The sequence below is a fragment of the Oncorhynchus kisutch genome, linkage group LG13 (assembly GCF_002021735.2).
Source record: "Oncorhynchus kisutch isolate 150728-3 linkage group LG13, Okis_V2, whole genome shotgun sequence".
Lineage (NCBI taxonomy): Eukaryota > Metazoa > Chordata > Actinopteri > Salmoniformes > Salmonidae > Oncorhynchus > Oncorhynchus kisutch.
This window is the reverse complement of record NC_034186.2, coordinates 69,070,496-69,097,262: the sequence shown is the minus strand read 5'-3', so window position 1 is coordinate 69,097,262 and position 26,767 is coordinate 69,070,496. Positions and strand designations below refer to the sequence as shown.

The following is a 26,767-nucleotide window of genomic DNA, read 5'->3' as shown; positions in this document are numbered from 1 at the left end:
TGTGGCATGGTTTAAGCCTAGGACTGGCCTACTCATGCCTCAACTTCAATGCACTTTGGTCTATTGCACCTGGAACATTACCTGAACTTAACACATAAATGTAAAACTAGGAAACGGTATATCAATTGAAGGGGTTGTTAAGCCTGTGCTCTGCTCTGCAGGTGCCATTTGACCGATATCTCATGACGTCACCTGTACACTACCTTGACCGTTTCTAAAAGGCTATGAGCGCAGATCCGGGAGTTGAACAAGTTGAACTGCTGAGCAGTCTTGTTTTTACAGAAAATGTAACCGTGTAAATACGTTGATAGCGTTGATACACGTTTTATCTATAGGAAATTATATTTTATTTTCAGTTTTGAACGGAAAACTGTTTTCTTTCGCAGAAGGGGAGAAAGTGGGGAACGTTTTCTTTTCGTACTCTTTGTAGCCATACAACCACTTGTCGAACTATTGGGAATATCTATGGTGGAGTTTACAGCCTATTCATACTGCTACCCCGGAGGGAACAGCGAGCCTCGCCGAGATTGTAACTTCATTTTTTCTCACGCTTGACTTGACAAGCAGTCGTACACCTGTTGCAAACGAGAGGTGAGTGCTCTGAGAATGGTGTGGATTTTGAGTAACCTACTACTCTGTAATTTTAAAGCACATTGAGTTGTTTTTGATCATGAACATAGCTATGGAAAAGTAACAGTTACATTCTGTCCAGTGTTCACGTCTAATGGTGATTGTTATGAGTTTCTCGATATGAAAGGTATGTAGGCCTAATCATTCTATGCTGGATGGTAGGCCTGTTGGTAGCTAGCTAGTATGCAAACTGGGGAGAAACAGCATATCCTAATTCTGTGGTAAATTACAATATAGCTACCACTCATCAGTAGAGACATGTTTATTACACATTTATTCCATAGAAAAATAACAATTTCCCCTTCAGCCTGGACTATTAGTCAAATCTGCTAAAAACAACTCACTTTGCCCTTTGGTTTATTTAACTTGTTTAACCCACCTCTCTCCAGTCAAAAAGTGTATTAACGTTTATGTTCTGTGCTATCTATTTATACAGGCTGGGAATAAGACTGGGTGGCAAGTTGACCATCACAGGAGCTGTGAAGCAGGGCCACTCTGAACTTCAGCTACCTCTTTTCATTTTCTACTTTTGAGCGAGAAAACATGACTGAGAAAAAGAATGGTGAGTGTTCTGCACACATCCAGACATCCACACATGCCACATTTTTTCCCTCTATATTTGACATCAGAAGAACTCAGTGTTAAAGATTAATAGAACTGGCCACTGCTTGATGTTTGATGGGGTAAACTACCTTTTGTGGTGTCGAGTTTGTGATCTAGATTAGGAACCTTTTAAAAATGTTTTTGTCTTTGTACAGTCTGTTTTTGAATAAGATCTTGCAAATAATTGAGCTTTTATTAAAGTACACACACTCTTAGAAAAAAAGGATGCTGTCCCCATAGGAGAACCCTTTGAAGAACACTTTTTGGTTCCAGGCAGAACCCTATGGGTTCTATGTAGAAACCTTTACCAGAGGATTCTACATGGAACCCAAAAGTGTTCTACCTGGAACCTACATTAAAAGGGTTATCCTATGGGGACAGCCAAAGAAGCCTTAAGAGTTCAGTGATACTTTATCCATGCGTCTTTAATTCTGTTTAGAAATGTTTTGAGTATTTACAGTTGAAGTCGGAAGTTTACATACACTTAGGTTGGAGTCATTAAAAAATAGTACCGTTTGTAACTGCACATGAGGACAAATATGGTACTTTTTGGAGAAATGTCCTCTGGTTATTCTGACATTTCACATTCTTCAAATAAAGTGGTGATCTTAACTGACTTAAGACAGGGAATTTTTACTAGGATTAATTGTCAGGAATTGTGAAAAACTGAGTTTAAATGTATTTAGCTAAGGTGTCTGTAAACTTCCGACTTCAACTGTATTATTATCTATTACACAAGGAACCTCTTTTATTATCTAATTGGGGCGTCTAGAGTTATTTCTGAACGGAGAAAATGATCTTTCACCATTATCACTCATTTAACAATGTTTACTAAATCCATTGGGTTCTTGCATTCACTTCTCAGCTGTCTCTTCAGTTGTAGTGGCAGACCATAGACCTTATTTAACTACTCTCATTCTAACTACTTTACTACTTTAACTACTTTATGACACGGTAATGTCTTGTGTGATTATGTTTATGGAATGACAGATAAGATAAAGGCCCAAGTGTACCTGGCTTGGAACCATATCAGTATTTCTTTGTTATCTAATTATCACTAGTAGTAGGTGATCCTAATCATGATCTTTACTCAGTATTTCGAAAGCTATACCTGTATGTACTGGCAAATAATCAAAACAGTGGTAATAACAAGGGTAATCTTGAGTTTAAAATATTTTTTAGACCACAGTTATACTGTTTGCTCTTTACCAGACATAGACATCAGACACAGACATCATTTATTGTGTGGCGTTTCATTTGGAGAATTAAAAATGCTCCTAAGTTCTCAAGCATGGACACTTCCGTGTGTCTTGAGATGGAGATGCTCACCAGGACTCTCTGACAGATTCTATGTTTCAATGTAAAGCCATTGGCAAACCTGAGTCACAATCCAATGAACAACATCTCAGTCTCCTTCTGAGTTGATCCTGTACAGTATAGCTGAAACAGTTATAGCATGACTGGTGATTGTTGTGTTGTCTGGTTTCATTTTGATCTGGGTTGAGGTGTGGGCTGAGGTGTACAACACTGTGGTCTATCTGTGGTTTAGTTGCTGGAACTGCTGATCTGTGTCATTCCATGACTCATTGATTGTTGTGTGAGACATTTTAGTCACACTTCTGAAACAGATGTAGCTTTATGAAACGATATTTCTATTGTGAAATTAGGCAGAATACAATCTTCCTGAGAGAGACACAAGGTAACTAGGCCTTTCACCTTATAGAAGTATGTATCTCTTTTCAGCAAAGGAGATGTGTATTTCCCACACACCGGTTGTACTCAGGTAGAGGCTAAAACAATAGCAGGGCTTGTTCTCCAGCTCCAGGCCTATGACTCCAGGATCCACTGGAGTGGGTTTAGGAAATGTGGGGCTTTCTTGGAACCAGCAGCTGGAATACTGGAAGAGAGACTGGCCTGAGATAAAGTCAGCCCTTAGACAAGATCTGGTTATGTCAATAGGATCTGTGGTCCCTTCCTCACCCCTGTCATTACACAGAGTCCTGGGCAGGAACAATAACACATTAATCTACTGATACGGCCTCACAGGACATAGGTGGATGGGTTAGGGATGGGTTTTGTGGTTGTAGAACGTTTTTGTTCGAAGTAGAACGTCTCCTGAAAGTCAACAGGGTTGAGAATCGCTTTTGTACAGAGAAGGAATGTTCTAATTTAAATCTGTAGTGCAGGGTTCTGCAATGTGACTGGGTATGAAGGGTTCTGCTCTCTAGACCATACCTGTTTCAAACAATCAACTAATCATGGTCTTCATGCGTGTTAGTGCTGGGTTGGAACAAAAGCCAGCACACCCACGAGCCAGTGTATCAGGGCTCCAGACTGATATCTGGAAAAGCCCTTGAATAAGCAGCCTATAACATGTGCTCAGTCAGGGTTCTCTGGTGTTTCCATAGGTGACTGCACCAAAACATCTGTTATTGTTTGGAAAAAGTCCATTGTATTATATAATGTACAGTCATCACACTACAGAGCTTCACTGTATGTTATGCAGGTCAATTGTGTGTTTTAAAAACCGTACAGTATACAAAAGCCTTCAAATACATTTGTACATCTTAATTTTCACTGTGTTAAAGAGCAACAGTACTTGATGTTGTTTTTTTAATGCCCTCTCAGTAGAAACCCATGTATCTTATTGTTGATGCATGGTCCACACTGATTGACAGTGGTGAGTAAGGGAGAAAAAAGTGGAGGATTTCCCCATCACTCTCTGAAAAGCCATCAGCTGCCTGTAAACTGTGCCCATATCCTGAGGTAGGGAGTACAGACGGCAGACCCCATGGCCTTACAGGACCCCCAGTGTTTTCTCACTGAATTCCAGTCTCCCTCCTTTGTGTGCGATGTTGATTTTCCTCTCTTTTGATTGGCAGAGTATCAGGTTGATGCTTGTTTCCCTGCATAAGGCACAATGGGAAACAGTGTTATGTTGTTGATAAGAGACATGCTCATCCGGCAGACTCTGCTTGTACAGGCAGCTAGGGTGATCCAGGTAGTGGGTGGCAGGTAGTCTAGCGGTTAAGAGCGTTGGTAACCAAAAGGTCGCTAGTTCGAATCCCCGAGCCAACTAAGTAAAACATCTGTCTGTGCCTTTGAGCAAGGCATTTAACCCTAATTGCTCCTGTAAGTCGCTCTGGATAAGAGCGTCTGCTAAATGACTCAAATGTGAAATATAGTGCAACTGTTTGTGTTGTTGGTGTCGAATGGTTGAATGATGTCCTCACTATTGGGCATGTATTGATGCCCAATAGGAGATTAGGAGATTGTTCCTAAGTGTCTGTCAGACTGGTGTATTGCCCACATAGCAAGGGCCACATGACCAGATCAGTAAAATGTCTTGGTCCTATAGCATACATAAAGACTTGTGAATACCTACACAGTAATAACAGACTTATAGACCTGTGTATTGCCTACAGAGCATTCTTATAACGTGTGTTAGACCTGAGTTGGATCCACACACAGACAGACAGTGTGTTTCTTTGCACTGAGTCAGGAGCTTATTATGCCTTGCAGTCAGTCAGTGTCTCTGCTGGTCTGCTCTGCTGGTTTGGTCTTGTATGTGGCATGTCTCTACACAGGCTGAAGCTGGCTGGCCAGCCTGCAAGGTTAATGACCACTCCAGAACTTCACTCTCTGCGCCTCAGATACCTGTCTGCAAACACAGCAGATTTACGCATGCTACCTGTGTGTGTGTGTGTGGTTTGGTTTTACTATCCTTGTGGGGACCAGAAGTCCTCACAAGGACAGTAAAACAAGTGTGTTTGTGTGTGTGTGCGGCGCATAAGTGTGACTTAAGTTGGAAACAGTGCTTGAATAATCAAGTGTGGCTTTGTTTTGGTTCAACCAAACTTTAACAGTTAGTGACTGGTCAGTTCATGGACCTTTCATCATCAGCAGCAATTTAATGCAATGAAATGACCTCTCATTCTGCCCAACCTTGTGTTCTAGCTAGGGACACAGTGACAATTTGTTGGGGCTTGAGATGGCACTGAAATCAAGCTTGCAGTTTGTTTTAGCTCTATGGAAATGGAGCAGACTTTGGACTATTGATCCTATTCATTTGTACTTTTTCAATGTGCCAATTTGCCAGTGTGTTATTATGACACTCTCTCTTCCTTTTTACCTATCTGATTAAAACACTTTCACTTCTTCAAGATGTTCAAATGTTCATAGATGACCAGCAGGGTCAAATAATAATCACAGTGGTTATAGAGGGTGCAACAGGTCAGCACATCAGGAGTAAATGTCAATCAATCACATTTATTTATAAAGCCCTTTTTACATCAGCAGTCACAAATTGCTTATACAGAAACCGAGTCTAAAACCCCAGAGAGCAAGCAACGCAGATGTAAAAGCATGGTGGCTAGGAAAAACTCCCTAGAAAGGAAGGAACCTAGGAAGAAACCTAGAAAGGAACTAGGCTGTGAGGGGTGGCCTGTCCTCTTCTTGCTGTGCCTAATGGAGATTATAAGAGTACATGGCCATTAAGGCCAGATCGTTCTTCAAGATGTTCAAACGTTCATAGATGACCTGCATGGTCAGTTGTCTTTTCATAGCCGAGCATTGTCGAGACAGCAGGTGTGGTAGAGAGGGGAGAGAGAGCAAGAAGGGGGGAGAGAGAGAGAGAGAGGGAGAGCGAGGGTCGAAACAGCAGGTCTGGGACAAGGTAGCACGACCGGTGAACAGATCAGGGGTCTATAACTGCAGGCAGAACAGCAGAAACTGGATCAGCAGCACAACCAGGTGGACTGGGGACGGGGAATGCCAGGAGTCATCAGGCCCGGTAGTCCTGAGGCATGGGGCTCAGGTCCTCCGGATGGGGAGAGAGAGAGATTGAAGAATTAGAGGAAGCCTACTTAAGATCACACAGGGCACTAGATAAGACAGGATAATTACACCAGATAGGACAGACAGACCACCGAAAAAAGCCTGGCACAACGTGATGCACCCCTCCGAGGGACAGAATGGGAGAGCGCGTGTAAGCCAATGACTTAATAGAGTCAGAGGTAGAGAATCCCAGTGAATAGAGGGGAGCCCGCAAGGCAGAGACAGCGAGTGTGGTTTATCATTCCAGTGCCTTGCCGTTCACCTTCACACTCCTGGGCCAGACTACTTTCAGTGTGACGTTGAACGTAATGGTATGTTTTTGTTGTGTGTTGTTTTTGTTGTGTGTTTTGTCTTTTACAGGAGGCGCGGGGGTGACCTTCCTGACCCCATGTCGTGTGGCGGGCGTGTGTCTGACCGTGGTGCTACTTGGGGGGATTGGAGCTGCTGTCTGGGCTGTAGGTGAGAGACCTCTGCATCTGCTCTCACATAGTAGTGATGTGTACCTTTTGGCAATGAGCAGTGCTTTTGTGGGCAATGTAGTTTTAGTTTTTTCATAGTACAGACAGAGACGAAAGAGGAAGCGAGAGATCCCACTCCCTCATTGTTTTCTGTTTGAATGGAAGTCAATTAACTAAGTACACCAGAACCAGTTTCTATCACATTGGTGTCTATGGGAGAGCCACCCCCTTAAGTAGACAGGAACTGACCAATTATTTCAATGGTAAACGGCCTGACTGAACTATCTTAATTCATCCTCCCATCTTTGGTACAGATTAGAGGTCGACCGATTATTCGGAATGGCCGATTAATTACGGCCGATTTCAAGTTTTCATAGCAATCGGAAATCAGTATTTTTGGGCGGCGATTTCCGATTATTTAAAAATAAATATATATTTATAATATATATATTTTTTTTATACCTTTTATTTAACTGGGCAAGTCAGTTAACTTCTTGGATATAGGGGGCGCTCTTTTAATTTATGGATAAAAAAACGTGCCCGTTTTAAGCGCAATATTTTGTCACGAAAAGATGCTCAACTATGCATATCATTGGCAGCTTTGGAAAGAAAACACTCTAAGGTTTCCAAAACTGCAAAGATATTATCTGTGAGTGCCACAGAACTCATGCTACAGGCGAAACCAAGATGAAACTTCAACCAGGAAATGGGAAGAATTTTTGAAGCTCTGTTTTCTATTGTCTCCTTATATGGCTGTGAATGCGCCGGGAATGAGCCTGCCCTTCCTATCGTTTCTCCAAGGTGTCTGCAGCATTGTGACGTATTTGTAGGCATATCATTGGAAGATTGGCCATAAGAGACTACATTTTCCAGGGGTCCGCCCGGTGTCCTTTGTCTAAATTGGTGCGTAATCTACAAGCTGCACGCAGTCATCCAGTGATTTAGAGGAGAGAGGAGGCTTTCAACGAACGATATATCATGAAGAGATATGTGAAAAACACCTTGAGGATTGATTCTAAACAACGTTTACCATGTTTCAGTCGATATTATGGAGTTAATTTGGAAAAAAGTTCGGCGTTTTGAAGACTGAATTTTTGTTTTTTTTTGGTAGCCAAACGTGACGCACCAAACGGAGCGATTTCTCCTAAACTAATAATCTTTCAGGAAAAACAGAGCATTTGCTATCTAACTGAGAGTCTCCTCATTGAAAACATCTGAAGTTCTTCAAAGGTAATGATTTTATTTGAATGATTTTCTGGTTTTTGTGAAAATGTTGTCTGCTGATGCTAACGCTAAATGCTACGCTAGCCGCGCTAGCTGTTACACAAATGCTTATTTTGCAATGGTTGAGAAGCATATTTTGAAAATCTGAGATGACCGTGTTGTTAACAAAAGGCTATGCTTGAGAGCTAGCATAATAATTTCATTTCATTTGCGATTTTCATGAATAGTTAACGTTGCGTTATGCTTTTCTTTCCAAAGCTGCCAATTATATGCATAGTCGAGCATCTTTTCGTGACAAAATATTGCGCTTAAAACGGGCACGTTTTTTTATCCATAAATTAAAAGAGCGCCCCCTATATCCAAGAAGTTAACTAGTCCTACGCTCTAACCATTGTACTCAACGAGTAGCCTGCCTGTTACACGAATGCAGTAGAAGCCAAGGTAAATTGCTAGCTAGCATTAAACTTATCTTATAAAAAACAATCAATCATAATCACTAGTTTAACTACTAATCCAGTTTAGCAGGCAATATTAACCAGGTGAAATTGTGTCATTTCTCTTGCGTTCATTGCACGCAGAGTCAGGGTATATGCAACTGTTTGGGCTGCCTGGTTCATTGCGAACTAATTTGCCAGAATTTTACGTAATTATGACATACATTGAAGGTTGTGCAATGTAACAAGAATACTTAGATTTAGGGATGCCACCCGTTATATTAAAAAAAATATAGAACGGTTCCGTATTTCACTGAAATAATAAACGTTTTGTTTTCGAAATGATAGTTTCCGGATTCGATCATATTAATGACCAAAGGCTCGTATTTCTGTGTGTTATTATGTTATAATTAAGTCTGATTTGATAGAGCAGTCTGACTGAGCAGCAGCAGGCCCGTAATCATTCATTCAAACAGCACTTTCGTGTGTTTTGCCAACAGCTCTTCGCAAGCACAGCGCTGTTTATGACTTCAAGCCTATCAGCCTAATGGCTGGTGTAACCAATGTGAAATGGCTAGCTAGTTAGCTGGGTGTGCGCTAATACTGTTTCAAACGTCACTCGCTTTTAGATTTGGAGTAGTTATTCCCCTTGCGCTGCAAGGGCCGCGGCTTTTGTGGAGCGATGGGTAACGATGCTTCGAGTGTGGCTGTTGTCGATGTGTTCCTGGTTTGAGCCCAGGTAGGGGCGAGGAGGGGGACGGAAGCTATACTGTTACACTGGCAATACTATAGTGCCTATAAGAACATCCAATAGTCAAAGGTATATGAAATACAAATGGTATAGAGAGAAATAGTCCTATAAATACTATATTAATTCTTGGAACTCCCTCTCCCGGATCCGGGAGAATTGTCATCAACTGACACTAATTAGCATAACGCAACTGACAAAAAATATTACTAGAAAATATTCATATTCATGTATAAAATATATTGAAACATAGCTTAGCCTTTTGTTAATCACCCTGTCATCTCAGATTTTGAAATTATGCTTTACAGCCAAAGCAAGACAAGCATTTGTGTAAGTTTATCGATAGCCTAGCATAGCATTATGCCTAGCTAGCAGCAGGCAGCTTGGTCACGAAAAATCAGAAAAGCAATCAAATTAAATCGTTTACCTTTGATGAGCTTTGGATGTTTTCACTCACGAGACGCCCAGTTAGACAGCAAATGTTCATTTTGTTCCATAAAGATTTATAGCCGAAATACCTCCGTTTGTACTTCACGTTTGGTTGAGAAATCCACCGGAAACTGCGTTCTCGACAGCGCTGGAATATATTCCAAATTAGATCCATAATATCGACAGAAACATAGCAAACGTTTTTTATAATCAATCCTCAAGGTGTTTTTCAAATATCTATTCGGTAATATATCAACCGGGACAGGTGGCTTCTTAGTAGGAAAGAGAGAAACAATGGTCGCATTTGTCTATTACGCACAAATCACTCTGAGAGCCTCCAGCTGACCACTGACGCAATGTTGTCGTTCAGGCTCATTTTTCTAAATAAAAGCCTGAAACTATGTATTGTGACACTAGACACATTAGGGAAGTCATAGAAAAAGGAATCTGGTTGATATCCCATTCACTGCTCAATAGGGACGCATAGGAACGCAGAGCTTTCTAAATAAGAGTACCTTCCTGATTGGATTTTTCTCAGGCTTTCGCCTGCAATATCAATTCTATTATACTCACAGACAATATTTTTACAGTTTTGGAAACTTTAGAGTGTTTTCTATCCTAAGCTGTCAATTATATGCATATTCTAGCATCTTGTCCTGACAAAATAGGCCGTTTACTTTGGGAACGTTATTTTTCAAAAAATGAAAATAGTGCCCCCTAGTTTCAAGAGGTATTAACTACAACCTAAAACCTCTTACCTTGGAATAGTGAAGTCTCATGTTAAAAAGAACCACCAACTGTCATATGTTCTCATGTTCTGAGCAAGGAACTTAAACGTTAGCTTTTTTTACATGGCACACATTTTTACATGGCACATATTACTTTCTTCTCCAACACTTTGTTTTTGCATTATTTAAACCAAATTGAACATGTTTCATTATTTATTTGAGGCTAGATTGATTTTATTGATGTTTTATATTAAGTTAAAATAAGTGTTAATTCAGTATTGTTGTAATTGTCATTATAAAAAAAAAAAAACATTGGCCGATTAATCGGTATCGGATTTTTGGTCCTCCAATAATCGGTATCGGTATCGGTCGAACTCTAGTACAGATATTACCAACATTGTTTGATTGCAGTCAGTGGATTTGTTTGCAGTCTCTGTGAGGTTTGCTGTTTCATCAACAGAGTGTGTATGCACTTCACAGTTTTATATTACATGTTGTTGACTTTTGTTTGTTTGTTTTTCAAATCCTAGTAACATTTTGTATCAGAGAAGAAGACACAGGATTATATGATGGTAAGTGAGAGGGAAACCACTCCACCAAAGCCAACCTCATATCGTATCTGAATCGATAGAATGGTTTGTTTGATCCAGTATTTCATTTCTCCAACCCAGTCCAGGTGAACTCCAATCCAAGCTCGGACCTACGTCTCCGGGTGTTTGACTCGGCCGAGCGACGGTGGAGACACCTCTGTTCCTCAGAGGCCAACCAGCTCCTGGCCAACATCAGCTGTGAGGAGATGGGCTTTGTCAGGTGAGGAGATTGATGGATTGTGATATGAAAGACTTTAGATTAAATCCCAAAGTGGGAGTCACTATCTACAGCATCATAAAAGGAAAGGGAAAGGGAAGCAGTACCTAGTCAGTTGTACAACTGAATGCACTCAACTGAAATGTGTCTTCCGCAGTTAACCCAACCCATCTGAATCAGAGAGGTGTGGGGGGCTGATACCCCTATGCCATGCAAGAAGGCTGCACAGAAAGTGCTCCACCCTTGCCTGGTTGCTAAAATTCTAATGGTTTGCCTAATTTCAGTTTATGGCCACAAAGCAAGCAATGTATAGTTTAGAGAATCTAAACAGCTGTGAAATATATTTTCAAAAACAAAAAAGATTGTATTTTCAGCTGATGTACAAAGCTGAAAATAAAAGGAGGCGAAAACTAAACTTAAGGACAGGAAGTATAAAAAATAGTGCATATAGAATGGATCTACCATTTCTCAGACTTCCTTTCCATGAGAGATCTTTATTTATTTATTTATTTCACCTTTATTTAACCAGGTAGGCAAGTTGAGAACAAGTTCTCATTTCAACTGCGACCTGGCCAAGATAAAGCAAAGCAGTTCAACACATATAACAACACAGAGTTACACATGGAGTAAAACAAACATACAATCAATATTACAGTAGAAAAATAAGTATATATATACAATGTCAGCAAATGAGGTGAGATAAGGGAGGTAAAGGCAATAAATAGGCCATGGTGGCGAAGTAAATACAATATAGCAAATAAAACACTGGAATGGTAGATTTGACCGGAGATGAGTGTGCAAAGTAGAAATACTGGGGTGCAAAGGAGCAAAATAAATAAATAAATGCAGTAGGGGAAGCGGTAGTTGTTTGGGCTATTTATAGATGGGCTATGTATAGGTCCAGTGATCTGTGAGCTGCTCTGACAGCTGGTGCTTAAAGCTAGTGAGGGAGATAAGTGTTTCCAGTTTCAGAGATTTTTGTAGTTCGTTCCAGTCAATGGCAGCAGAGAACTGGAAGGAGAGGCGGCCAAAGGAGGAATTGGCTTTGGGGGTGACAAGTGAGATATACCTGCTGGAACGCATGCTACGGGTGGGTGCTGCTATGGTGACCAGCGAGCAGAGATAAGGGGGGACTTTACCTAGCAGGGTCTTGTAGATGACCTGGAGCCAGTGGGTTTGGCGACGAGTATGAAGCGAGGGCCAGCCAACGAGAGCATGCAGGTCGCAGTGGTGGGTAGTATATGGGGCTTTGATGACAAAACAGATGGCACTGTGATAGACTGCATCCAATTGGTTGAGTAGGGTGTTAGAGGCTATTTTGTAAATGACATCGCCGAAGTCGAGGATCGGTAAGATGGTCAGTTTTACGAGGGTATGTTTTACCTTACATTGCTATGTGGATTTGGTAGGGTCGCCCAAAAAGTTATACAACTTCATCTGGTTTAGGCCAGGGATCTTTCAACTGATCTGTCAGTGATAGAAGTCTCTGTAATAAAGAGATGCATGCCTTATGTCCCCTCCAGCGTGGTGAATTACTCCGTGTCCAGTATCCCTGAAGGCAGTAACGACCGTGAGGAGTTCTTCTGTGTCAAAGAGAAGGAGCTGACCTATGGAAAGAAGATCAAAGAGTCTCTATATCCATGGTCAGACATTCTTATAACACTCATATCTCATAGATGGGTTCCATTCTGCTGTGTCTGACTGTTGTCGTTTTGTTTTTCAGTGACTGTGAAACTGGCCAGGTCCTAAGTCTGCTTTGTCAAGGTAGGTTCTGCTGAGAGCTTTGGTTTGGTCCTGACACCGTGATACAGTTTTTACACAAAGTGATGAAAAACAACCTGAGAGTTGTACAAGATGGCTTAACTCTCTCTCTCCTGCATCCCCCCATTACCTCTCTCTTTACTCCTCCCTATCTCTCTTTCTCTCCTCCTGTACCTCTCCCTCTCTTACCTCTCTCTTTATTACTCCCTCCCTATCTCTCTCTGTCTTCTCCTTCTCCCTCCCTCCCTCCCCATCCATATCTCTTTCTCCTCCCTATCCCTCCCTCCCCTCTCTTTCTGTCTGTCTAGACTGTGGCAGGCGTAGTCTGACAGAGGACCGTATAGTAGGTGGTGTAGATGCTAGGCAGGGTAGCTGGCCGTGGCAGGTCAGTCTGCAGTATGACGGGGTGCACCAGTGTGGAGGCTCCATCATCTCAGACCGCTGGATCGTCAGCGCAGCCCACTGCTTCCCAGAGTAAGCCCTGAATATTTCTCTCTCTCTCTCTCTCTCTCTCTCTCTCTCTCTCTCTCTCTCTCTCTCTCTCTCTCTCTCTCTCACACACACACACACAGTCTCACTTGCTCTCTCTATCTCTTCTCTCGCTTACACACACTTCTTCTCATGGATTCTGTTTGTCCTCAGGAGGAACCGTCAGGTGTCTCGATGGAGGGTGCTACTGGGCTCCATCTACAACAAGCTCACCCATAAGAATGTTAGAGTTCTTGAGGTAAAGACTGTGGTGTACCACAGCAGCTACCTGCCCTTTGTAGACCCCAACATAGACGACAACAGCAGAGACATCGCTGTCCTTGCTCTGTCCCAGCCTCTGCACTTCACAGGTAAACACATCCGGGCCATATTGTTATATTCTTATTATACTGTGATGATTTGTTGTTCTTTTTCAAGGCACATCAGACGAAGCCACAGTGTGCTTAGAGGTAGAATAGGGAGAGAGAGAGAGAGGGAGGGAGAGAGAGAGAGAGAGAGAGAAGGGGAGTAGAGAGAAGTGATAAAGCCAGATAGAGATGAGGGACGAGTCACTATGGTAATTCCCTTCTTCAGTGTTCAGGTTTCCAGTCAGACTACCAAACAAAGGCCCTCTTTACTGCCTGCCTGCTGTCCCCTGGACAAAAGACAATGATATCAGAACCGGACAGAATAGTTTGCCCTCTGTTTTACTGTCATTTTTCCTGGAATCGCTGGACGTACATAGATAAACATTACATTGTTATAATGTGAGAGAGAAAACTCTCTAGGACAGCGTTTCCCAAACCCCAAGGGGTGCACATTTTGTCTTATGTCTTAACACTATACAGCTGTTTCAAATTATGAAAGCTTTATGATTAGTTGATTATTTGAATCAGCTGTGTGTAGTGCTAGGGCATTAAACAAAACGTGCATCCCCGATTTTGGGAAACTGATCTAGGATGTAGTTGTTATGCAGTGAACTTCCTGTTGTTTATCAAGGACATATATATTGGGTCTTGTCTGACATCTAGTGGTTGGACTCAGAATTGCAGCTATTCTCATGATATAATAACTCACTGGTGGGTAAATTGAGAACATGCAACATCAGCCGCCAAGATGAACATTATCCACAGTGAATACAACACACATGCCCGCAAGTAAACTATCTCAATTTTTGTGCAAGTATATATTTAACCTCTCTGGTACAAGCGTCCCACCTCGACAACAGCAAGTGAATTTGCAGGGTGCCAAATTCAAAACAACAGAAATCCCATAATTAAAATTCCTCAAACATACAAGTATTTTACACCATTTTAAAGATAAACTTCTTGTAAACTCTTGTAAATCCAATTTCGGTGAAAGAACACCAAACAATTATGTTAGGTCAGCAGCTAGTCACAGAAAACCATACAGCCATTTTCCAGCCAAGGAGAGGGCTCACAAAAGTTAGAAATAGCGATTAAATCAATCACTAACCTTTGATGATCTTCATCAGATGGCACTCACAGGACTTCATGTTACACAATAAATGTGTGTTTTGTTCGATAAAGTTAATCTTTATGTCCAAAAACCTCAGTTGAAATTGGCGCGTTATGTACAGTAATCATTGTCTCAAACATACATCCGGTGAAAATGCAGAGAGCCACATCAAATTACAGAAATACTCATCATAAGCATTGATTAAAGATACAAGTGTTTAGCATACATTTAAAGATAAAATTATCCTTAATGCAACCGCTGTGTCAGATTTCAAAAAGGCTTTACGGCGAAAGCACACGACGCGATTATGTTAGGTCAGCGCCTAGCCACAAAAACCATACAGCCATTATCCAACCAAGGTCAGAAATAGCGTTAAAATGAATTACTTACCTTTGATAATCTTCATCTGGTGGCACTCCCAGGTCTCCATGTTAGATAATAAATGTTTGTTTTGTTCGATAATGTACCTCTTTATGTCCAAAAATCTTGCCATAAATAATCAATAATATTTCAACCGGACAAAAGCTACGTCAATAGAAAAGCAGAAACAAGAAATGCGCGCTCATGGCTGGAAATTTCCACTGGCATCTCATTGAAAGTGCTGTATCTCCCTCATTTTTCAGAGTAAATGCCTGACTGCCCACATGTAGGGGAAGCCATAGAGATCGTGTACTGAGTCCTAAGTCTTTGTATGGTGGATAGGCTTTCAATGGAAAAACAGCCTTTCAAAATAATAGTACTTCCTGGTTTTCACCTTCCATATCAGTTCTGTTATACTCACAGACATTATTGTAACATTTTTGGAAACTGTAGAGTGTTTTCTATCCAAATCAACTAATTATATGCATATCCTAGCTTCTGGGCCTAAATAGCAGGCAGTTTAATTTGGGCACGCTTTTCATCCAAAATACAGAATGCTGCCCCCTACCCTAGTGAAGTTAAAGTATAATTCAATCTCATCTCTCGCTCCCTTCTCTTCACCTTATCATAACCGCCATCGATAACAGACAATAATGTGCAGCTGTATTCATCGACCTGGCCAATGCTTTTGACTCTGTCAATCACCACATTATTATCGGCAGACTCAACAGCCTTGGTTTCTCAAATGACTGCCTCGTCTGGTTAACCAACTACTTCTCAGACAGAGTTCAGTGTGTCAAATCGGAGGGCCTGTTGTCCGGACCTCTGGCAGTCTCTATGGGGGTGCCACAGGGTTCAATCCTCAGGCCGACTCTTTTCTCTGTATACATCGATGATGTCGCTCTTGCTGCTGGTGACTCTCTGATCCACCTCTACGCAGAAGACACCATTCTGTATACCTTTGGCCCTTCTTTGGACACTGTGTTAACTAACCTCCAGATGAGCTTCAATGTCATACAACTCTGCCTGCCCGCCCAGCACCACTACTCTGGACAAACTATAATGGTCCAAACACACCAAGACAGTCGTGAAGAGGGCACGACAAAGCCTATTCCCCCTCAGGAAACGAAAAAGATTTGGCATGGGTCCTGAGATCCTCAAAAGGTACTACAGCTGCAACATCGAGAGCATCCTGACTGGTTGCATCACTGTCTGGTACGGTAATTGCTCGGCCTCTGACCGCATGGCACTACAAAGGGTAGTGTGTACGGCCCAGTACATCACTGGGGCTAAGCTGCCTGCCATTCAGGAAGGCCCTACAAATTGTCAAAGACCCCAGCCATAGATTGTTCTCTCTACTACTGCATGGCAAGCGGTACCGGAGTGCCAAGTCTAGGACAAAACAGTTTTTACCCCCAAGCAATAAGACTCCTGAACAGGTAATCAAATGGCTACCCGGACTATTTGCATTGTGTGCCCCCCCCAACCCTCCCCAAACCCTCTTTCTACGCTGCTGCTACTCTCTGTTTATCATATATACATAGTCACTTTAACTATACAGTCATGGACATACTACCTCAATTGGGCCGACCAACCAGTGCTCCCCCCATTGGCTAACCGGGCTATCTGCATTGTGTCCCGCCACCCACCAACCCCTCTTTTACGCTACTGCTACTCTCTGTTCATCATATATGCATAGTAACTTTAACCATATCTACATGTACATACTACCTCAATCAGCCTGACTAACCGGTGTCTGTATGTAGCCTCGCTACTTTTATAGCCTCGCTACTGTATATAGCCCGTCTTTTTACTGTTGTTTTATTTCTTTACTTGCCTATTGTTCACCTAACACCTTTTTGCACTATTGGTTAGAGCCTGTAAGTAAGCATTTCAATGTAAGGTCTACCTACCCCTGTTGTATTCGGCGTACGTGACAAATAAACTTTGATTTGATTTGAGTGTTTAATTACTATATTGTAATTATTTCGCCACTATGGCTATTTATTACCTATTGACCGTATGTTTGTTTATTCCATGTATTGTTGTTTGTGCTGCACTGCTTTGCTTTATCCTGGCCAGGTCGCAGTTCTAAATGAGAACTTGTTCTCAACTAGCCTACCTGGTTAAATAAAGGTGTTCTCAACTAGCCTACCTGGTTAAATAAAGGTGAAATGTAAAAATATAATAAACATTCTGTTTTCTGCAGACTACATCCAGCCGGTGTGTTTACCCCACTATGGCCAGCGCCTGATTGACGGCCAGATAGGGACAGTGACAGGCTGGGGAAATGTAGGTTACTATGGTGAGTGACTGTGTTGGCTTCTACATCCTTAAACTTACATCTGGTCCCATAGACAGATACTGTAGGAGCTGGATTTAAAACGTAATCTGGTCCCAGAGGCAGATACTGTAGGAGCTGGGTTTAAAACGTAATCTGGTCCCATAGACAGATACTGTAGGAGCTGGATTTAAAACGTAATCTGGTCCCAGAGGCAGATACTGTAGGAGCTGGGTTTAAAACGTAATCTGGTCCCAGAGACAGATACTGTAGGAGCTGGATTTAAAACATAATCTGGTCACAGAGACAGATACTGTAGGAGATGGGTTTAAAACGTAATCTGGTCCCAGGGACAGATACTGTAGGAGCTGGATTTAAAACGTAATCTGGTCCCAGAGACAGATACTGTAGGAGCCTGATTTAAAACGTAATCTGGTCCCAGAGACAGATAGTGTAGGAGCTGGATTTAAAACGTAATCTGGTCCCAGAGGCAGATACTGTAGGAGCTGGGTTTAAAACGTAATCTGGTCCCAGAGTCAGACACTGTAGAAGCTGGGTTTAAAACATCATCTGGTCCCAGAGACAGATACTGTAGGAGCTGGATTTAAAACGTAATCTGGTCCCAGAGACAGATACTGTAGGAGCTGGGTTTAAAACATAATCTGGTCCCAGAGATAGATACTGTAGGAGCTGGATTTAAAACGTAATCTGGCCCCAGAGACAGATACTGTAGGAGCTGGGTTTAAAACATCATCTGGGCTCATAGACAGATACTGTAGGAGATGGCCTTAAAACATAATCTGGGCTCATAGACAGATACTGTAGGAGCTGGGTTTAAAACATAATCTGGTCCCAGAGACAGATAGTGTAGGAGCTGGGTTTAAAACATAATCTGGTACCAGAGATAGATACTGTAGGAGCTGGGTTTAAAACATCATCTTTTCCCAGAGACAGATAGTGTAGGAGTTGGGTTTAAAACATAATCTGGAACCATGGAAAGACAGAGTAGGTGTATCATTGTTATCATTGGACAAGACAGCCTCTCCCTATCTCTTTTCTTTCTCTCCCTCCTCTCTCTCGCTGTATGACCTTTGAGTATGTAAATAGGGACAGTGTCATAGTGTGCAGATGTGCCAGATATGGTTGTCGGATCACGCCATCATTAATGTGAATAGAGGGATTAATAGCTTCTCTCCTCTCTCTCTCTCTCTCTCTCTCTCTCTCTTTCTTTCTATCCCTCTCTCGTTCTCTCTCTATATCTCTCACTCTCTTTCTCTCTTAGGTACTCTTGCTGACGTTCTTCAGGAGGCTAACGTGCCAATCATCAACGACGCTGTCTGTAACGCCCCTGATTACTATGACAACCAGATTACCACCAGCATGTTCTGTGCTGGCTTTGAGAAGGGTGGTACCGATGCCTGTCAGGTAACCAGCTATAGTGACATCTCATTTCCCTGCCCTGACAGTCAATTAATAAACTTGAACCAAAAATGTCGCCTTCCATCCGTATTTTGTCTTCCACTTACAAACATGTCAATTATTGACGTCATCTATTGACATCTGAATGTGTCGGATATGAGCAAGTCTGTACCGTTGCTCTCTATCCAGATTCTAGCTTTTACATGAGAAATTGTTCATATTTATATAATCCATTCACCCAAGTGAGACTGATTTTACAATGTACTGTATGTGAGTGGTTGACTTTCTTATCTCAGGGGGACAGCGGGGGCCCGTTTGTGGCTGAGGACTCCCTGTCCAAGGCCAGCCGCTACCGCCTGCTGGGGGTGGTGAGCTGGGGAACAGGCTGTGCCATGGCCAAGAAGCCTGGCGTCTACACCAGAGTGTCCCGCTTCCTACCCTGGATCTCCTCAGCCATGAGGGTGAGTACAGTACATAGACATACACATGTACGCATGCACACGCACACACACACACACACATAGATGCACACAGGTGGAAGTATAATCTTCTTTTCCTGTCTTATCTTCACAGACGTATCACAATTCACCAGGAGTGCACAAAATGGCGCGTACATGGGAGCACTGACCTTTAAGGGATCAGAAATTACCAAAATATTATCCATTCAGACTTACTGCACTTCACCTGTCCAAAAACCCATCATATTAGGGGAACCTTGTGCAGCAATTGGATGTATAGGTAAATTCAGCTAGATTACCTGAGGAAACCCTTGAATTGGTAGCTTGACCAAAGAATAATCAATAGGTGTATGGTGAAATGAGAAAGCATCAAATGAATAGACTTATGGGACTTGCATGACAAAGTCATAGAAAATCACCACTCTGCCAGCCAATGTGCAGGTTGTACTGTCATGGGGATTATGTGTATGTCATCAAAGGGTTCATTTTTCTATTCAGAGTATTCTTACAGTTGGACTCTTTTAGGTGCAACCAACTTATGATACACATCAAGTCAGTGTATCAAAATGTAAAGCTCAAACAGATGTTAAATAACATTCTGGATAGTTTTGCCTTGAAGTTTCTCCTTTATATGATTCCCTTGAACAAATAATGCCAAAGTTACTGAAGAGATTTTAACATAGACAACATGTAGCTGAAATTCCCTAAGACCTCAAATGTTTGTAACAAATAAAAACATTAGTGTCAGATATTCAGCTCTTGAGTTGTCTCTCTATCCTTTGTTTGTATCACTGATTGCAGTTTAGAGTGACTGTTACCTTCTATAATGATACATGATGTTATCGTAGTTTTGTTTTTGTTGGGGACATGAATTTAGGGACAAGTAAACAGGTGAAATGTAAATGCTATTTCTATAGCCTGTATAGATTAGAAATTGAGCTGTTGAACGTATGAGATATGCGTAGTTAAATCAGTGTTGTATTTGTTTGGCTTTATTGTAAATATTAATAACAGATTTTTTTGAAAATGAATGTTTATTTGTAAGTGATCCATGGATTTCAATCTCAAATATGCAATAACAACCAGAATGATGTTCTTATTAACCATTTCTGCTTCACAAGTTACTAGGGATTAACGGTGAACAACACCAAGTCATATAACATATTCATCACAAGATGATGCACTACACTACAGAGATCATACTCAGCTGTGTGTTGTCAGTTAAGGGCCTATTACCTGCTGAGAACCACAACTACCTTATTGGTAGAGAATTAGCTACACAGCAACACGAGAAAAACTCTGTATTGTCTGTTGATCATCATGGCTCAATTTGCTGTGGTTTATTGTGATGTAGTTTATCAAACTTATTTGACGGTCTTTATGCTTTCATTTCCTCGTTTTATATTGTTTGAAGTCGAGTCTATATGCAGATGACTTCAACAGATGTGAATATATATATATTTTCTGTGAAGAAATTATGAAATTCTTAGTAAGAATGTTATTGTTACTGATTTAAACTCTGTTCCTTCTGTAAATGTAAATTGTTCTATTGAATATTGTATTGGAAATAAAGATTTAATTTAACAAACTGGATGATGTATGTCAAATGTCATCTACAGATATGTGATCTTAATTTGAGCCAGTTTGCTACAGAAAGAAACAGGAACAGGAAATATGAATTATGTGGATTATAATTCATGGATATTTTTGTAGTAGTAGATACATTTTCTGTAAGGGAAAATCAAGTCTGAAATTTCAAAGTGGAAATGACAAACTCCAGAAGCCTTTTTCAAGTTGTACATTTCCTTCAACAGGGTGATCAAATTAAGATCCTACATCTGTACCAGTATTATATTTTGCGGCTAAAGCCTCAGTAAAAAGCCCGTCATTTCCGCAACACATAACACTTTGTATCTGGACACAGTTGTGGAACTGGTTTTATGGAATCTAAACATTCCTGGTTTACAGGAACTGAACTATTCAGACATCCTGAAAGGTGATACTATAAATGGCTCACTATATGATCAGTTCTACAGTCAAATGTAATCTAACGTATCATTACATCATTGGGTAACTCTGCATGACTGCCCTGCATGACCCCTGCCAGGCAACCCCATTAGCCTGTGTATTTTCCCAGACCCAAATGTGCTAGACTTATGTCCACTGGCCATGCAAACACATCTGTTGATAGTAAACCTAAAGGGTTTTTAAAGTACATAACAACCTTTCACCTTAAAGTCTTTACCATTACTTGTGAACTGTATAGTGTGTGGTACAGTGAGACACTGTCTCTTTTTCCCTTGGTAAAAAGAGGACAATATTGGGTGTCTGCTTTGGAAGTGAAATGTCTTTACTCAAATCACAGGTGTGCTCTGAGAAGGAATGAGAGAGAGAGAAAGGAAAGGAAATAACCTCATCGCTTTCTATGCTAAATGCGGCCCAGCCCTGCTCAACCTGTTCTCATTATCTTAATTCCCAGGAATCTTTCTTGCAAATCAGTCCAGGGAGTTAATTTGTTTTTCACCATAGATAAAGTTGTTTGTTCATTTGTTTAGGTCGTAGCTCAAGGAGAGTTGTATGTCCTCTCTCTCTCTGCGTTTTCAGGCTGGAATCATTGGCAGCAGCTAGAGTCTCAGGACATGAATGTCCACTGAAGCGAATGTCTTGGAGGGGTTGGTAGAACGTTGTTTTGTTGATGAAGAGAAGAATAATGTCTGTATGTGGGATGACGGGACCAGGGCTTGGTCTGTCTGTGTTCCTGTTGGCTCTGCTTCATCTTCAATGCTCAGGTAGGACTGACTTGGTTGACCATTGGGTCTGTCTTGCCAATCATACATGTAAAGGTAGCTACTGTAACACTACCATATTGTGTTTATTTTAGCCAAGATTGGTTGGGCTCAAGAGCAGCCATCCAGACCTAGAATGTAGACAGAGAGCAATATTTGCAGTGGTGCCTTGGTTTCACTGATGTCCCTTGTATCAGGAAAATACAATCTCAGACCAATTCACATTGGAATAGTCAAACAGTCAAACAACCCTTTCCATGAGAACTAGTGCGCTTTGCCTCCTAGGCAAATGAGGACTAGGCTGTGTCACAAGCTATGACTGATTATGTTGCATTTCTCTCCTTGCTGTCTCTTCTCCCCTCCCATTTCTCTCATTCACTGTACCCATCTCTTCCTAATACCCCATCATCATCCATCCTCCAGCCCTGAACAACTACTCTACGCTCCCAAATAACGTATCAGTGGCTGTTGGCAAGCCTGCTGCCTTCCAGTGTGGTGTGTCCCCTCCTAGACAACTCAACTTCACTCTCTATGGTAGCCATAGAAACATAACCCTCATCTGCCCAGGAGACCACACTGAGTATCTGGCTGCCCAGGTGAGTGGCACAGCCTTAGCTTATATTATACCAACCATCCAGGTTACAGGTATTTGCTCTGTACAGGCCTGGATGACGCAGGTGACCTAATTAGCATGACCATTGGTACAGCTGAAATCACTGAGAAATCCATACAGTAGCTCAATTCAGCAGGCCTGTTGGAGTGCAAAACAATTACTTTCATTGCCTCTTTATTACTTGCTAATTGGAGTCTTTATGCATCACCAGATGAGATAAGATATAATCTCTCCCCCCTCTCTCTCTCCTCTCAGTCAATAAAAGGGTACTGTGATAACACAGGTAAGGAGCTCTTTGCAATATGGCTTATCAGTGGGACATCCCGCTCTGACAACCACACACATGTGGTATGTGAGAGCTCAGGACGACCACTAGTGGATGGATACCTCTGGGTGTACGGTAAATACATCTCTCTAATATACCTTCCCTGAGCGTATGGTATTTGACGTTGTCATCATTAGCTAACCCTAATCTCTTTGTCTGTCTGTCTGTCTTTCCTGTCTATCCCGTCTGTCTCTCTATCCTGTTTGTCTGTCTGTCTGTCCTCTTCGGACACATTTTCAGAGGACGGCAGTTACTTTGCCACCCTCATTGGCTGCGTCATTGGTGGTTTCTTTGGTATCCTCATCGTCTTTGGTCTGTCATACACTGTGCTCAGGAGATCTGAGAGGTTCCAGCTCTGTTTCAGTAAGTACCTCTCTCCTTCAGCCCTAACAGAGGATGGACCAGAGAATGATGCAGCGTGACGTTCATATGGTTCTCTTCTCTTTTCTGTGTTTGTGTCAACAGGGGGGAAAGATCGTGAGGATGACGTCACCACAATGGTGACAAAGGATTAAACACACACCTTTCAATACTGTTGGATTTACTTATTCAGCTTCTTAAAGGTGGCACTTTGTGGGAGTTTCTGCATATGCAGATTTTGATTGTAATTTCTATTTTGTTTTACTGTTCTATTATTTGCTTATCTAGCAGTATGCAGTATCTGATACTGGCATCAGTTTCTGTGTTTTTTATCTTATTAAATGTAGCTAAACATAGGAAGTTAAACAAAATGTTGCATTTTGAAAACTCCCATATATCATATTCTCACCCATACGTTTTTAGATTTGTTTTGCCTTGGTTTGTTCAGTCGCAGTTCTACTATTTGTCCAGCAGAGAGCAGCCATGACAGTACAGAAACTGAAGTTCAATGATGCTGGGATACTACTAAAGCGTTTTAATAATGTACTATAATTGTGCGTCTCTGACTTTTCCTCTACTCCGGGATACTGAAGTTTATGTTAATTTTTTATACTGCGTTTTATAGCTCCATTAATTGTTTTACAGTTATGCTGGCAGCCAGCTAACACCTGTTTTCACTGCATAAACAATAGAGAGCAGGACGTCTGAGTAGCTGTCTAAAGTGTTCCAGTGGAGGATCAGTAGAGGTGGTGTGATGTTGACTCAGCTGGGCTGCTATGCTCTGGTATGACTCTGACACGGACACAACTCACATCACTTCAAATCCCACAATATGCATTGCTAATTTGTTTAGAATTACATATATTCTTTGAGATGTATTTATATTTTTATGCATGCTCCTCATCTTCAGAGTGGCTTGTCAGAGGACATGGTCAAATGCTCAAAGGCCCTTAGATGGTTTGTTTAGTGACAAATATGCCTCCTAACAAGTAAGAGTAGTGTACGTTTTGAGTGTTCCAGCACGAGCGTGCTTGTGTCAGTGCATGCAGGCATACTTACATACCATACTTTTGTTTAAGTCTAAGCTATGCACCGGAGTTGTGTCAGTGCATGCAGGCATACTTACATACCATACTTTTGTTTAAGTCTAAGCTATGCACCGGAGTTGTGTCAGTGCATGCAGGCATACTTACATACCATACTTTTGTTTAAGTCTAAGCTATGCACCGGAGTTGTGTCAGTGCATGCAGGCATACTTACATACCATACTTTTGTTTAAGTCTAAGCTATGCACCGGAGTTGTGTCAGTGCATGCAGGCATACTTACATACCATACTTTTGTTTAAGTCTAAGCTATGCACCGGAGTTGTGTCAGTGCATGCAGGCATACTTACATACCATACTTTTGTTTAAGTCTAAGCTATGAACCGGAGTTGTGTCAGTGATGATGCATTCATATTATATTAATACAGTGTGTTCCATTTGTATTGGGGCAGTGAAACTTGTTGTTTTGGCTCTGTACACTTTGGATTTTAAATGATTCAATGACTATGATGTTAAAGTGCTGACTGTCAGCTTTAATTTGAGGTTATTTTCATCCATATCGGGTGAACCGTTTAGAAATGACAGCACTTTTTGGAAATAATCCCCCCATTTGGACAAATGCACTTATATGTGTATTAAAGTAGTAGAAAGTTAAGTATTTGGTCCCATATTCATCGCACGCAATGACCACATCAAGCTTGTGACTCTGCAAATTTGTTGAATGCATTTGTTGTTTGTTTTGGTTGTGTTTCAGATTATATTGTGCCCAATATAAATGAATGGTCAATAATGTATCGTGTCATTTTGGAGTCACTTTAATTGTAAAATAAGAATAAAATATGTTTCTAAATATTTCTGCATTAATGTGGATGCTACCATGATTACGGATAATCCTGAATGAATTGTGAATAATGATGAATGAGAAAGTTACAGCCATTATTTACCATTCCTATGTATTGGGTACAAAATAATCTGAAACACAACCAAAACAAACAACAAATGCATTCAATAAATGTGTAGAGTCACAAGCTTGATGTGGTCATTGTGTGCCAAATACTTAACTTTTTACTACTTTCATACACATACAAGTACATTTGTCGTAATACTTTTGGTGCCTTAAAATGGGGGAACTATGTAGAAAAAGTGCTGTAATTTCTAAATGGTTCACCCGATTTGGATAAAAATATCCTCAAATTAAATATGACACTCTGCACGTCAACCTCACAGTAATGATATAATTTCAAATCCAAAGTGCTGGAGTACAGAGCCAAAACAAAAAAAAGTGTCACTGTCTCAATACTATTTTAAAGAGTTGTTGTGCAAAGAAGAGAGCAGGGTTTTTGTGGAGGGAATGTCTTATGTGTGTGTTGTACCTGTGTGTCAGCTTTACCCTTTGGATAGCCCACCCTGACTGTCTCTTGTGTGAGTCTATGACAACCCTTTCCCTGTGGCCACTGGTTCTGTAGACTATGTAGCTGAGGTATGTGTAAGGTACCCAATTGTCATACTTGAGTAAAAGTAAAGATACTTTAATATGAAAGGACTCAAGTAAAAGTGAGTCACCCAGTAAAATCCTACTTGAGTAAAAGTCTAAAAGTATTTAGTTTTAAATATACTTAAGTATCAAAAGTCAATGTAATCTCAAAAATGTACTTAAGTATCAAAAGTAAAAGTATAAATCATTTCAAATTCCTTTTATAAAGCAAACCAGACGGCACTCATATTTTTATTACATATTTGTTTTACAGATAGCCAGGAGCACCCTCTTACACTCAGACGTAATTTACAAACAAAGTATTTTTGTTTAGTTGGTCTGCCAGATCAGAGGCAGTACATATGACCAGGAACGTTGTCTTGATAAATGCGTGACTTGGACCATTTTCCTGTACTGCTAAGCATTCAAAATGTAATGAGTACTTTTGAGTGTCGGGGAAAATGTATGGAGTAAAAAGTACATGATTTTCTTTAGGAATGTAGTGAAGTAAAAGTATACATTGTCAAAAATATACATAAATAGTAAAGTAAAGTACAGATACCAAAGAAAAAACTATGTAGGTAGTACTTTAAAGTATTTTACATCCATGGGTATGCAGGTATGCAGTCTTCCAATCAATTAGTTTGCACTATATGGACAGTTTTGAACATTGTGGAAAAGTTGTGTTGTCATCAGTAATAAATGTCTTAAAACTATTCTGGTTGCATGGAATGCTGTTGTGCTTGAACGTACAACAATGGAACACACATATGTTGGACACAATACACACATAGACATGGACAGCACAGACTGGACTTTATCTCACAGTTTTATCAGTCTTTCATGGTGGTAACCACCTCAGTCTCATGTCAGGTCTTCAATATGTCACTGATGGTCCCTCTAACTAGGATATAGTCACTCACATTATTGTATTATCACTTGTGAAGAACTGGATACGTATTCCTCCGCAGATGCCTCGGGGATATAAATAGTCCCAGATAGCAGCACGTCACCATGCCAATAATGTGCAGAGGTTCAGTCA

The 26,767-nt window shown here is 41.1% G+C and overlaps 2 protein-coding genes across 2 annotated transcripts; both read left to right on the top strand.

The window, feature by feature from the left end:
* The first annotated feature begins 120 nt into the window (after positions 1-120).
* Positions 121-20,711, top strand: LOC109901830 (serine protease hepsin). Its single transcript, XM_031787085.1, has 13 exons — positions 121-591; positions 1,067-1,192; positions 6,430-6,528; positions 10,621-10,662; positions 10,762-10,900; positions 12,421-12,540; positions 12,621-12,661; positions 12,967-13,132; positions 13,301-13,497; positions 17,175-17,270; positions 18,529-18,671; positions 18,962-19,126; positions 19,239-20,711. Exons 2-13 carry the CDS (start codon positions 1,174-1,176, stop codon positions 19,290-19,292), a joined length of 1,281 nt encoding a protein of 426 aa, XP_031642945.1. The 5' UTR covers positions 121-591; positions 1,067-1,173; the 3' UTR covers positions 19,293-20,711.
* An 859-nt stretch (positions 20,712-21,570) lies between these two features.
* On the top strand, positions 21,571-26,441 carry LOC109901842 (uncharacterized). The gene is made up of 5 exons (XM_031787084.1): positions 21,571-21,912; positions 22,333-22,505; positions 22,778-22,922; positions 23,088-23,210; positions 23,313-26,441. The coding sequence occupies exons 1-5, from the start codon at positions 21,819-21,821 to the stop codon at positions 23,360-23,362; spliced, it is 585 nt and encodes a 194-aa protein (XP_031642944.1). The 5' UTR covers positions 21,571-21,818; the 3' UTR covers positions 23,363-26,441.
* The last annotated feature ends 326 nt before the right edge of the window (positions 26,442-26,767 follow it).